The sequence below is a fragment of the Peromyscus californicus genome, unplaced genomic scaffold (genome assembly GCF_007827085.1).
Source record: "Peromyscus californicus insignis strain IS unplaced genomic scaffold, ASM782708v3 Scaffold_6__1_contigs__length_162567912, whole genome shotgun sequence".
NCBI classification, from domain to species: Eukaryota; Metazoa; Chordata; class Mammalia; order Rodentia; family Cricetidae; genus Peromyscus; species Peromyscus californicus.
In genome coordinates, this window is record NW_026294584.1 from 128011909 (window position 1) to 128025520 (window position 13612).

Genomic DNA, 13612 nt, shown 5'->3' on the forward strand with positions numbered 1-13612 from the left:
GAAGACCTTTGCCTTCCTTCCAAGTCACTCTATAGCTCTGTCCCGCCTCTTTGTTTCTCTTTGTGATGTATGTATGTGAATGTTTATGTGTGCATGGAAGTGTGTGGAGGCAGAGGTCTTTCCATTTCACATACCACCTTATATTTTGAGGCAGGGTCTCTCTCTAAGCCTGACACTTACCGGGTAGCCTAGTTGGCTAGTGAGCTCCTTCTGTGCACTCACTCAGACACCAGTGCTGTTTCTTTTTTTAGGAGCTCTTGTAGCTTGCTGGAGCTCATTTCTTTTTGTTGTGGGTTTTTTTTATTAATTTATTTTTTTATGTGTATTGGTGTTTTGCCTGCATATGTCTGTATGAGGGTGTCAAGTTCCTTGGAATTCAAGTTACAGACAGTTGTGAGCTGCCATGTGGGTGCTGGGAATTAAACCCAAGTCCTCTGGAAGAGCAACCAGTGTTTTGGTTTTTTTTTTTTTTTTTTTTTTTTTTTTTTGGTTTTTCGAGACAGGGTTTCTCTGTGTAGCTTTGCGCCTTTCCTGGTACTCGCTTTGGAGACCAGGCTGGCCTCGAACTCACAGAGATCCGCCTGCCTCTGCCTCCCGAGTGCTGGGATTAAAGGCGTGCACCACCACCGCCCGGCGCAACCAGTGTTTTTAACTGCTAGCCATCTCCGACCCCCATTTGTTTGGTTTTGATTGGAGGCTTTTTGTGTGTGCTTTTGCTGGGGAAGGAAGGGGTTTGTGTTTTGAGGCAATATCTTTTGTGGCTCAGACTGGCCTGAACTCTTTATGTAGCCCTGGCTAGCTTTGAACTTAAAGCAGTTCTCCTGCCCCAGCCCTGTGCATGACTTTATTGTTTCGTTGAAAAGACTCTCTGAAATCAGGGTGACTTGGATTTTTTTTTTTTTTTAAGATTTATTTATTACGTATACAGCATGTTTGCCTGCAGGCCAGAAGAGGGCATCATTACAGATGGTTGTGAGCTACCATGTAGTTGCTGGGAATTGAACTCAGGACCTCTGGAAGAGCAGTCAGTACTCTTAACCTCTGAGCCATCTCTCCAGCCCATGACTTGGATTTTAATATTTATAATTAACAGATTTTTTCCCTGAAAAACTCAATATATCAGCGATATGAAATTTAGAAATAATAAACATTTGCTAAATTTTCAATGACTAAAACTTGGCATGGTGAAGCATGTCTGTGATTACAGCACTTGGGAGGCTGAGCTAAGAGGCTTGCTACAAATTCAAGGCTAGCTTAGGCTACATAGTTTAAGGCTAGCCTGGGCTACAGTGAATTAAAGGTCTGCCTCAGCTATGTATTGAGAACTTGTCTCAAAAACAGAATTCCAGAGAGTCTTAGACATGTGTAGGTGTCCTTTGCATCTTAGTGAACAACACCTGTGTGAGCGCCCATCCAGAAGCCCAGCTAACCCGCCTCTTCTGCCTGTGTGTTAGGTTCCAGAGCACTGTGCAGGTGAGCAAGCTGCAAGACCTCATCCACCGCAGCAAGATGGCCAGGTGCAGAGGACGGTTTGTCTGCCCGGTGATCCTGTTCAAAGGCAAGGTAAGGCCCACCCACAGCCTCAGTTGCTGTCTCCTGTGCTTGGGGCACTGACTTCATGTAAAATTGAGAGCCTTTTTATTCTCTAACAGCCAAAGGCAGGAGAGTTGCTTGTTGGACACTTGGCACTGTGGAAAACAGGCCAGAGAAATAGACCATGTCTGACTGAAAGAGGACTTTCAGATAGGGAAGGGATGTAGCACCAGAGCCTCTCTACTCCATGCTATAGAGCTAGACTGTCAGGTCAGATCCAGGCACTTACTGCCTGCATGTGACTTCAGTATTCTACAAGCCTACATCATTGGTTTACAGAGTACATTAAATCAGATAATATTCTGCTGTTTGTTCCTTCTTTCAGTCATGTGATTAGCCATCCTGTAAAGCGGAAAAAAGTCCCGATCCTTGCAGGTGATATGCTCAGCAGGACTATTAGGGTAGTTTCATAATGTGATCTCATTTTACCTGTCTTACTGTCTTTTGGTTCAGAGTGGCTAAGTACTTGATCAGGTTTACACAGCAAGAGAAGTAGGATTTGAGGCAGGCATGGCGGTGCACACTTGTAATCCCAATACTTGGAAGGGAGAGGCAGGGGAATGAGCAAGTTCAGGGTACTCTCTAAGCTTCCATTAGAGCTCATCCCCTGCCTCCTCCCCAGGACCATTTTTAGCTTCATGACTAATGAATGTGGCAGGTTGAAATTTAACAGGTAAGACTTTTCAGACCTATCAATGGATTGTGAAACACCAACAAGTAAATTCCCTCTACTTGTCAGGTCTATGAAGCAAGGAGGAAGAAAACTAAAAGCAGTCCTCTACCTCAGCCTCCTAAGTGTTGGGACTACAGGCCTGAGCCACCAAGTTTGGCATTTATTTAATGTCTATGAATGTGTGGCCTGTGTGTGCGCACACAAGTGCTTGGAAGCTAGAGGTCACCATTCTCTCGATCCCTTTTCACCTGCTTTTTTGAGTCGATCTCTCTCATAAACTGGAGTCGCCGCGTTCATGGTGCTTCCTGGCCAGTCAGCTCTAGCCATGTGCTGTCTTCACCTCCTAGCTCTAGGATGTGCGCTGCCACACCTGGCTTTTTCTGTGAGTGCTGGGGATCCACACTCGAGTTCTCACAGTTGCACAACAAGCGCTTTCCCAGCTGATTTTACTTTGAGACAGGATCTCACGTTGTAGCCCAGACTGGCCTTAACCCCCATCCTCCAGTATCCAACTCCAAAGACGGAGATTCCCAAAGATTTCAAGCATATGCTACCATACCCAACAGTTGACAGTTAATCTGATTTTTGGATGCTCTTAGACCCAGAAAGTGTTAGGTAGCCCCCATCATAGTTCATTCTGCTTAGATCAGGAGGAAATTCAGCCCTAGCCCTTCTCCATGGGCTTCTGGGACAGAGTCTACAAGCAGGGATTGACATAAAGATGCTACCCTGAAGCAGTAGTGGTCCACTGGGAGACTGTAAGGTGTTGCTTGGAGCTCAGACACAAGGGAAAGCAGATAATGCAAACAGGCCACATCTCCAGGAACGCACCCAGCTTGTCTCCAGGTGATAACCCAGCTGCTTATGTTTTGCCTGCTCTCTCCCCCAGCAAGAGCCAGACAGTTGACCTATGGGTTCCCATCTGCACCCATTTCATGCAGCAGCCAACTATTTACTTCTGTTATCTTATAGGAAGATGAGGACCCTACAGTAGACAGTATTTTGTAATCTTTCAGAAACCCACTTTATCCTGCCAGATTGTGTCACACATTCAGAAAGTAACTTTAATTGCTCTGTCATCTTACATCTTCCCTTTTCTCTTAATGCAGTGGGGCAATTCTCCCAGCCTTCAGTCAGACTAGATTGGCTTGCTTCCATGTCACTAAACATCTCCCATCCCCACAAAAAACTAATTAAATAATGAAGGTCATAGGCCAGCAGGATGGCTCAGTGGGTAAAGGTGCCCACTGTAGAAGCCTGGCAGCAACCTGAGTTTGGTCTTCGAACTCTCACCAAGGCGGGTGGAGAGAACTAACTGAACAAAGTTGTCCTCTGATACACACTGTGCCTGAGTGCCCACAAACACACACATCCTGCAGATGTGCACATACAGTCTCGTTAAAGAAAGGCACTGTTGCTTGGGCTTTAAAATTCCAGTTCTAAAGTGATCCCTTTTGTGATGAAGAAAGTACAAGAATATTTAAGCAAGGGGGTGGGGATTTAGTTTAGTGGCAGAGCACTATCCTAGCATATACAAGGTCCTGGCTTCATCTCTCATAGCCCTTTTAATAGCTATTATATTTCCTTGATAATTTGGGGGTTTGTTTGGTTTTTTGAGACTGGGTCTCTATGTAGCCCCACCTGTCTTCGAACTTGCTATGTAGACCAGGCTGACTTTGAACTCAGATCCGCCTGCCTGTACCTCCTAAGTGTTGGGATTAAAGTCATGCACCACCTCACTGAGCATTTTTTTTTTTAATTGAGATAGTCTCATGAACCCCAGGCAGGCCTCAGACCCACTATGTGCTGGCCTTGAATTTCTGATGCCTCTGCTCTTAAGTGCTGAGATTATAGCCACATATCATCAAAACGGTTTCAATGATTTCTTCTTAAAAATTAAGATCACAGGTATTTCTCTTCTAATTTCTTCCCTCAGTATAAAAGTTGCCCTCTGATAAAAAGTTCCAAATTAATAAGTAATAGGCCCTTGGAGGTATGTGAGCTTGGGCCAATTCCTAATCTGACCCTTCCTGTGTGACTGTTCACATCCCTTAACCTCCCTGGGCCAGTTTTCTTTCTTCATCCATGAAATGTAGTGGTCATCCCTGCTGTCTGCCATGAGAGTTCAGTGAGAAGATGGTGTCACTTGTCAGTACTATGCCCAGTACCTGATATTTATGTACATCCACTAAGTCTTACTCATCATTGAAAGTAACACTGGTATCTGGAATTTAGGAGAGAGACAGACTCCTTTGGTAGAGTCTGTAGGCTAATAAGCTCTAGGCATCCTTCAGACTGACTGTGGTGATCTGAAGACCACTAGGCATTCCTTAAGCTCTGCATGCTTCAGAAACCGTCTGACCCAAAAATGCTATTTGTCTCCCAGCACATTTGCAGGTCGGCCACACTGGCTGGATGGGGAGAGCTGTATGGACGCTCTGGATACAACTATTTTTTCTCAGGTGACTATTGTAAACAGCCTTTTGTGGGTCTAAGAGTGGAAACCTAGTGGGAGGGACTAGTCCTGCTACAGCCACAGTGGTGTGAGGAGGTGTGATGAAGCAGGGTAAAGATAAGGGCACTCCACTCAGCAGAAACCAGGGATTCACTTCAGAGATAGAGCAGACTGCTACACAGATGGGCATGTGATTCTGATGGAGACATGAGGGCTGAACCTGGGGTAGGGGCAGGTTGGTGCTACCTGCACTTGGCCCTGCAAGGAAGGAAGCTGATGAGAACACCTCTGGGTAGAGCCCATGCTACCAGCCTCAGTGCTGACAGACTGGTTTCTCTGGCAGGGGGAACAGATGATACCTGGGCAGATGTGGATGATGTCACGGAGGAGGACTGTGTTCTTCGGTTAGTGCGGTCACTATGGGTAGGAGTTTGGGTCGGGATGGGTGCCTGGTTGGTGGCAGCCATGCTCTTCTGGCAGTGGGTACTCATCTCTGTTCTGGATAAGTGGATTGGCTCTTTGCCCCTGTCTTCCAATGATATATCCTCAAAATAGCACTGTTGAAGTCCACCCAGTAGCTTCAGCAAAGCACTGTTGGATACCTGAGCAGTTGACAGCCAGGATCACAACACATGATGACCTCAGGGTTCTTGTGCTGCAAGTCTAAAGTCAGCCCTACGTGTCTTTGTTTAGAGCCCTCTACAGTGGCAGTATGCAGCTGGTCTGCTAAGTATGAACCTTCCAGGTGTGCTGTGTGACAGGGTTGGGATAAAGTCCTCTTGTAGCCACTGTATCCCACAATTGCATTGAGTCACACACACCCTTCTTTTTTCTTTGGTGTGTGTGTTTGGGGGTGGGGGCAGCATTTGAGATGGTTTCATAAAATCACAATGGCTGGCTTTGTTTTTGCATTTTGAGACAAGGTCTTGTGTAGTCCAACATGGCTTTGAACGTCTATGTAGCCAAGGATGACCTTGAACTCTTGGTCCTGTCACCGTTTCCCAAGCTCTAGGATTATAGACATGCAGCGCTGAACTGAATTCCTTTAAAAGGAAAAAATGGGCTGGTTCACACTCTACCCCTTTCATACAGTTTTTAATGAACAAGCCTACAAATCTCCTTTGTGTGGTTGCTACCACATGGAAAGTCTTTAGCTGGTATCCAGCATCTCTGGAATGCACATGAGCACTCTAGTCAGATCAGCAGCTCATATTGTGGCTCAGGTACTTTGCTATGCCCAAGTCCTGCAATTGGCATGGAAAGCAGTAGCTCTGGCTTATGCTCAAGAATGTTTGGCTTCCCTTGAGTTCAGGTGACTTCTGCCTTGGCCAGGTCATCTACAGCATACAGTTCTCAGGGAGGCAACTGACTGCTGGCAGTGACCAAGAAGCAGGCATTAAAAACACATTGCAGTGACTATTTACTCTTTCTCCTGGGCCATATCTGCATGGCTGAACAGAAAGTAGCCTCAGAATTTTAAGGCTTTGTTTGTTTGTTTGTAATATTCCTCCTTGCTTTAAAGGCCTAATAAGTAGAAAGAATTTACTTTCCTAGTATTTTACAATAAGTTGGTCAAATAACCCTAAAAAATCTTTATCTGTTGAAGAATTTGTCTGTTATATTTGTAAGGCATATGGCTAAAAATGGTCCTAAATGGAAGGAAAAGAGAGGTTGAGATGAACTCTTAATGGAAGCTTAAAGAGCCTGAGCCACCAGCCCGATGCCTTTTAGAACTGAGATTATCTTGAGTCTTCTGGCTTAATGTCAAGCAGTGCAGAAAGCCCTTTCCCACTCTGGCTGCAAATTGCTCTTCTTTGAAACATGTCCCGAGATAGGGATAATCTCTTAGAAAGTCACCTTCCCTACCCCTCCCTCTGACTTCTGGAGAATCGAACACAGGTTTTCATCCATACTTCCTAAAATAGCTCCCTACTCCATATGCTCTGAGTCAACATGGATCTCAACCCCTTTCTCTGACTATTTATTTCAGAAGTGGTGACACACACCTTTTTGATAAGGTGAGAGGCTATGATATCAGGCTGCTTCGATACCTATCAGTCAAGTACATCTGTGACCTGATGGTGGAGAACAAGAAGGTGAAGTTTGGCATGAAGTGAGTACAGGACATCTGGCAGGAAGCAGGCTCAGGCTGAGTGTCCACGATGTGCAGGGCTGGCCCACAGTGCATGGCCGTTCTGGCATGGTGGGCTGGTGTGAGGGCTGTCTGTGTGCAGCCTCTCACTGCATTTTTGAAACAGTCCTGATGTGCCTTCATACACACATACACATATGTGCTAATGCTCATGGAGGCCAAAGATTTACATTAGATACGTTCCCCAGTCATTCTCCACCTGACTTTTCAAGACAGTCTTTCACTAAACCTGAGGCTGACCAGTTCAGCTGGCCTTGTTGGCTAGAAAGCCAGCGGATCCTCCTCTCTCTCCTTTCACAGCACTGTGATTACAAGTGTTTGCAGGCAGTTACAGCTTTTCCCGTAGATGCTGGGGATCTGAACTCCAGTCCTCATGCAGGCATAGCAAGTACTTTCCCAGCTAAGCATCTTCCTGGCCTCGATTATTTTTTGTATTTTTTGTGGGGGGTTTTATTTTGGTTTTATTTTGCTTTTTGTTTGTTATTTTACTTTATTTTGCTCTTTGTATTTTTGAGATAGTGTCTTGAAATATGCCCCAAGCTGGCCTTGAACTCACTATGTAGCCTACACTGGCCCTAAATTTGTGAGGATCCTCCTGGCTCTGCCTCCCAAATCCTGGGATGACAAGTGTGCAACTACTCTGCTACATGTTCCCATGTTTAGGAGTGGCCTTTGGAGGTAGAGAAGTCCTTCCTACTGTCCGACTGTCCCACCCTCAGGACCAAGAGTGGATGTGCCTCATGCCTCCATGGAGCTGATGATATGGAAGGTTATCCTCCAACCCTGGGTACTGGCTGAGGCCTGCTACTTTGTTAGAGTGAAAAAGACCTCTTATTTGAGTTGTTGAAGTGGGCACAGGGAAGAGTTCTTAATTGGTTGCTGCTGAGGGTGTCATTCCTAAGTCTGAAGGACAGCTTTTTAGCAGAAAGTTCATTGTAAGAAATTGTAACACTCATTCGGGAAACTGTCTTTGTGTGTGTGCGCGTATTGGAGTGCCGTAACACAGTGTGTCCCTGTCTTGTAGTGTAACCTCCTCTGAGAAAGTGGACAAAGCCCAGCGCTATGCAGACTTCACTCTCCTCTCTGTCCCATATCCAGGTAGGAGACCAGGGTCAAACCTCCTGTGCCTAGGTGTCCTGGGAGCTGTTTGGGAGGAGCTGTATCAGGCATCATTGGACATTGGGGCCCCAGGTCACAGCAGTCATACTTGAGGGTCAGGTAGGATCCTGCTGAGTTGTATGTTTCTCCAGGGAGTGGTGGTCAGGGGTGGGACCTGGTCTTGGTATTCATAAGCCAAAACCTCGAGAAAGTTAGTTCTTCTGTGAGCTTCAGGTTCCCTCAAGTATCAGTTAGGACTTGGAAAAGTTTGTCATAAAGGACTAAATCTTGCATATCCATATGGCCTATGCACGTAAGAGGAAATGACATGTTCATTCATGCTGCTTTGGCCCATATGGTGTGTGTCTTCTCGTGTGTGTCAAGAGCTGTTTGTGGATATCACCCTAGACAATGCCATTAGTGGGGCAGAAAAGCAAAACGTGCTCTGTCATCATTAATTGTATAGTGACCTCCCAATATTGCAGAGCACTTTGGTATCCACAGAGCCACTTTGCATCTCTGCCACACAATCATCTGTCTGTGGCCAGGCTGTATTCTCACACTGGAAACTGGAGCTGTGTAGTACTCTAGTTCCCCCACCATCCCTGCCTGGTCACTAAACATCAGTGCCAGGCTTTGTCAATCACAGCAAGGAGTGTCCTCCCTCCTTGAAACCTCTCCCACCTCTAATGACTTCTTTCAGTTTGGGCTTGGACTTTACTTCCTAGTCTAAGCCCCACATAGCCAACAGCAAGAGCAGGCTGCAATAGCCTCTCATAGAACTGCAAGTTCAGCTAGCTCCTTGTGAGAGATGTCTTCATCAGACAAGCTAATGGTCTTCAGATCCACTCTTGATGATCTGGCTTCCTCCGTGTCCTCCATGCAGTCTCATGACACTCTCTTCTGCTAGCTTTGTGTTTGGTGCCCTGGAGGACTAGGAGCCCTGGAACCAGCCCCTCAACTTTTCTGAGCATCATTTTCATCCTTCATAACATAGGAATAATGACACTTGTTTCAGAATAAAGTGAGACCCTGCCCTAATAGACTGTAAATTACAGTTCTAATGAGGAGTTGTGGGAAGAAAGGCTCTGGAAACCTTCTCTTAAAACCTTGCCTAAGAGCAACTCTGGGCTGATGTAGGTTACAAAGATGCCACTGGGCTTGACAATGCTGTATCCACACACTGTGGCAAAGGTTTCTTGTTCTGGAAGCATCCATTCCTCACTTGATGCCCTTGTGTTCTGTGCTAGAGCCATCAGTGGCTCTGCAGATGCTTCAGACCTAGTATCCTCCTCCCAGGAGAGGCCACTAGGGAGCCACAGCCTCAGCTACTCCATGTGATATGATGTGCTCTTTGAGGAGCAGGCATCCATATGCTTGTTGGTCATGCCACAAGTGTCAGTACCATTGCTTCATTCCAGTAGCAGTAGTGCAGGGTCTCTTTGCAGTTTGGCAACTTACCACAGATTCCTCAAATGTTAACATCCTTGTTAACCTGTCATTGGGCCACAGTCCATGTGGCTTAGGGCTGAAGATACTTAGTGTGATGTCTCCCTGTAATAGCAAAATCAAGGGCATAGTCTCATTAACCAGAAGAAGAATTAAGTAAATGATGGTACTTCCATCCATAGAGCAATATATTCCATAGTAGAATAGTGCTCAATACAGTGAGCAGGGGCACATGGTGCAAACAGCTATAATCCTAGCACTTGGGAGGCAGAGGCAGAGTCACTATATATTCAAGGTCAAGCCTGATCTATGTTGTCCCCTCCAGGCCAGCCAGAGTTACCTGGTAAGACCCCGTTTTAACAGAAGGTGAGGAGTAGGGTACAGAATTAATTTAGTTGACAATCCCAGTTGTGTTAAGGAAAAGGTACTTACCAAAACTGAGCAGGAAAGATGGCATAAAATGAGATTAGTCTGAAATTTTCCCCCAAATTTTTATGTACTTCATCTGATGATTTTATGAGTTGGGAGGAGGATGCAAATGACAATCTAAAATAAAGAACCAGACACAGCCATAAGGGGTAAGGGGACAGAAGCACTTTTTATTTACTTACTTATTTTTATTTTTATTTATTTTTTTGGTTTTTCGAGACAGGGTTTCTCTGTGTAGTTTTGCGCCTTTCCTGGATCTCGCTCTGTAGACCTGGCTAGCCTCGAACTCACAAAGATCCGCCTGGCTCTGCCTCCCGAGTGCTAGGATTAAAGGCATGTGCCACCACTGCCCGGCCCAGAAGCACTTTTTAACATGCTTGTATTCTTGAGTTTTTCTTCATGTGTGTATCAGTTTACAAGTTGCTGTTATTGAAAGTCATACCTTTTATGGAAAGTGAAAGAAAAAGGCAGTGTTGGATCAGTGATGACCACTGATGTGATAGATGATTCATGAATCATGACTACAGTTCTTGGAGTCTGAGGTCCACACCAAGAAAGAGAAGTCATGACCTTTAAGGACAGTCCTGTGAGGACTTCAGGGCTCATACAGGGCCTAACGATAGTATCAGTTTAACTTGTCCTGGAGATGGACAGTGCTCCCCACTCTTCTTCAGAGTGTGAGAATAGATGGGGCCGAACTCCACCCACACAAGACGACTGTTTCCTTTAGAGTGAAGTGTCACTGTGCCCTGTCTTTGTCCTTACTATGTTGCCTGCTAGTGGGTTCAGAAACCTGTTATAGTAATGACGTCAGGCACAGCCCTGGGTACCAAGTCTGTTTTAATTTTGTCAGTTCTCACAAAAACAGTATATGCATCATAGACTTCTTCATAACTCAGCCTGGGGCATTTGGAGTTGATCTAGCAAATCAGGATTTTGGAAATCAGAACACTTCATGGTGCCCTAAGAGATAATTGATGTCTCATCTTAGCCCAGTCTCATAAGCTCAAGGCCCTGCCTGATAGTTACAGCTGGTTTTTTTTTTTTGTTTTTGTTTTTTTCCTGGTGAAGCGCCCTAAAATAGGCTCAAGTATTATGGCTGAAGATTATCTCCTGACTTCTCAATCAGTGATGAGCCTGGGGGATTAATATGAAATGAAAGCCAAGGTGGGCACATGTCATGGGTCCCCACTTTCCTCTCCACAAAGACCTCTTTTGCTCTGAGGCAAGCCTAAAGGTTGTTGTAGAGTTCCCTGAGTATTCAGCCTCTGGTCTCACAGAGAATCAAGGGCCCTCATTGGACTTGGTGTACCAAAGCCACGTGCCTGCTAAAGTCTGCACGTGCATTCGCTGAGGAACTCGAAGAAGCTCTTCCCTCCCCATGTGCTTTCCCTGCCCTGTGACTTGTTGCCACAGGAGCCCACTCAGCAAAGTGGGTGTATTCACCCCACAAAGGCAGGCCATAGCCCAGGGGCAAGCCTCATCGCTGACCAAGGCAGCTGGCTGCTGCTGCAGAACAAGAGGATGACTAAGTCTGGCATGGTGGTGCACTTAGGAGGTAGAGGCAGGTATGGATCTCTGTGGATTCAAGGCCAGGATGGTCTGCATAGCCAGTTCCAGGACAGCCAGAGCTATATAGACCCTGCTCAAACAAACAAAAACAAAAAGCATGTTGACTAAGTCAAGTTCCTGTCACAAGAGCAGTATGGTGTCAGATTTGTATTGCCATTTGAATGTCACAGGTACCTGAGCAGCTATGCAACTGACCATACTGTCTCACATGTATTGCTATGTATAAGCCTAAAACAGCCATCCCACAAGTAGGAAAACCGGGGCTTAATGATGTTCACCAACTTATTCCCAATCCCAGGTGTAGGTAAAAACTGTACTTTGAGGGGTTGGGGATTTAGCTCAGTGGTAGAGCGCTTGCCTAGCAAGCACAAGACCCTGGGTTCGGTCCTCAGCTCTGGAAAAAAACAAAAAAAGCCAAAAAACTGTACTTTGAAGTTGGGCCTGCTTCCAAAGGCTCTTCTCTGCACAGTCCTCCCTCTGTTGCCGAGGCCTCATCTGCAGACTTTCTGAGGGAGTTTGAATGATGGAGAAAGTACCCTTTTCCTGCTGGGTTGGCAGTAGTGATGTCCACTGAGTACTTGTTAGCTTTTAGATGCTGTCTGTGTCTCTCTGGATAAGGATATGCAGTCCTCTCTGAAACCTGTAGTTGGGGATTACTAACCCCACTCTTAAAGAAGATGCCTCAACTTCTGTAAGAAAGTGGACTCCTGCTGTAAGCATGGCCTTGATCTGCTGGGATTGATATTAGAAACTTGTAGTGAGGGAGGTGTAACTAGTGACCAGGGAGCATAGATAGTGTGAGAACAGTTAGGGCCTTGTATAGCTGGAAAGAGAGGGATGCCAGGAGCTTGCTCTGGCTCTGGATCTCACCCTTTCAGTCGGCCTCAGCCTGCCCAGGGCCACCAATGTGGAAAGCTTGGTGAGCTCGTGGCTCCCACAGTCTCCCACACCTAGGGCCAAAGGTGGCCGGCCAGGGAGCTGGTGACCAGGACAGGAAATGCCATAACTTTGCCTTCTTTTCCAGGCTGTGAATTCTTCAAGGAATATAAGGACCGGGATTACATGGCTGAAGGGCTTATATTTAACTGGAAGCAGGTATGAGTACCAATATTCAACAATATTCAACCATGTTTCTTTGTAACAGGAGACCACAAAGAGCTAGTCATCTTTTCAGGGAAAGTACACCCTTTTTTTTGTTCTTGCCTGGATTAGTCCGCTATTTCGTTCTCTTCCTCTGCTGCTTGCATGTGTGTGTGTTAATTTCTCACTGCACACCTTTTCCTCTCCCCTTTTCATGGTGGCCTTTCCATAAAGGAAAGTCTTCAAAGCCAGTTAGGGAAGGACCTTCCTTTCTTCTACTCTGTGTGAAGCCTGGAAGCAGTGCCGTTTCCTCAAGCAGCAGATCATGCACAGGGAGCCTCCAGAGGCTGAGTTGTAGTTTTAATTTTCTTGGGTCTGTCCGTGTCGTGTCCCGTCCCCCCCCCCCCCCCCCCCTGCCTCCAGTCCAGACAAATCTCTCACCTGTGGTCCCACAGCCGCCCAGACCCAAGTAAACACACAGAGGCTTGTATTATTCATAAACTGTATGGCCTATGGCAGGCCTCTTGCTAGCTAGCTCTTATATCTTAAATTAACTCATTTCTATTAATCTATGTGTTCTCACATGTTCCATGGCTTATGGGTCTGCTAGCATGTTGCTCCTTGGGTGGCAGGCTGGCATCTCTGCAGACTCTGCCTTTCTCTTTCCTGTCTCTCTCCTTGCATTTTTCGCCTGCCTCTAAGCTGCCTTGCCATAGGCCAAAGCAGCTTATTTATTAACCAGTGGGAACAACATACATTCACAGCAAACAGAAAGATATCCCACAGCACTGAGTATTGCTTGCTCTTGCAGCTTCAAATACTTCAATGTCTGACAGATAAACTCCAGCTTTAGTGACCTGGTCACTTTGCTTTTTAAGCTATCAATTCCAGAGTACCCCAGGCATCTGGCCCAGAGAAGGCGAGTGCTGTGGAGGTCTGTCCTACCTGTGGTGGATACAGCTTCAGGGCTGGGACCTATTGTTGCCACAACTACATCTGCTGCCCAATTATGTCTCAGTGTCATTCTGTCCTCAGGACTACGTTGATGCCCCATTGAACATCCCTGACTTCCTGACTCACTCTCTGAACATTGACTGGAGCCAGTATCAGG

General features: G+C 46.1%; 1 protein-coding gene and 1 non-coding gene across 11 annotated transcripts in view; both read left to right on the forward strand.

Annotated features, from left to right (window-relative positions):
• Window positions 1–13612, forward strand: part of Mtmr14 (myotubularin related protein 14) — a 45323-nt gene that overhangs the window by 11432 nt on the left and 20279 nt on the right. For 4 of the 10 annotated variants that reach the window (XM_052720159.1, XM_052720156.1, XM_052720157.1 and 1 more), the window contains 7 exons: window positions 1455–1563; window positions 4653–4728; window positions 5065–5125; window positions 6712–6834; window positions 7898–7971; window positions 12446–12516; window positions 13537–13611. In XM_052720159.1, coding sequence (XP_052576119.1) covers window positions 1455–1563; window positions 4653–4728; window positions 5065–5125; window positions 6712–6834; window positions 7898–7971; window positions 12446–12516; window positions 13537–13611 — 589 coding nt within the window. The other 6 variants (XM_052720158.1, XM_052720167.1, XM_052720162.1 and 3 more) reach the window with 6 other exon arrangements.
• Window positions 10324–10397, forward strand: LOC128100207 (small nucleolar RNA SNORD113/SNORD114 family). The gene has a single exon (XR_008214721.1). It is a non-coding gene; the product is annotated as a small nucleolar RNA SNORD113/SNORD114 family (small nucleolar RNA).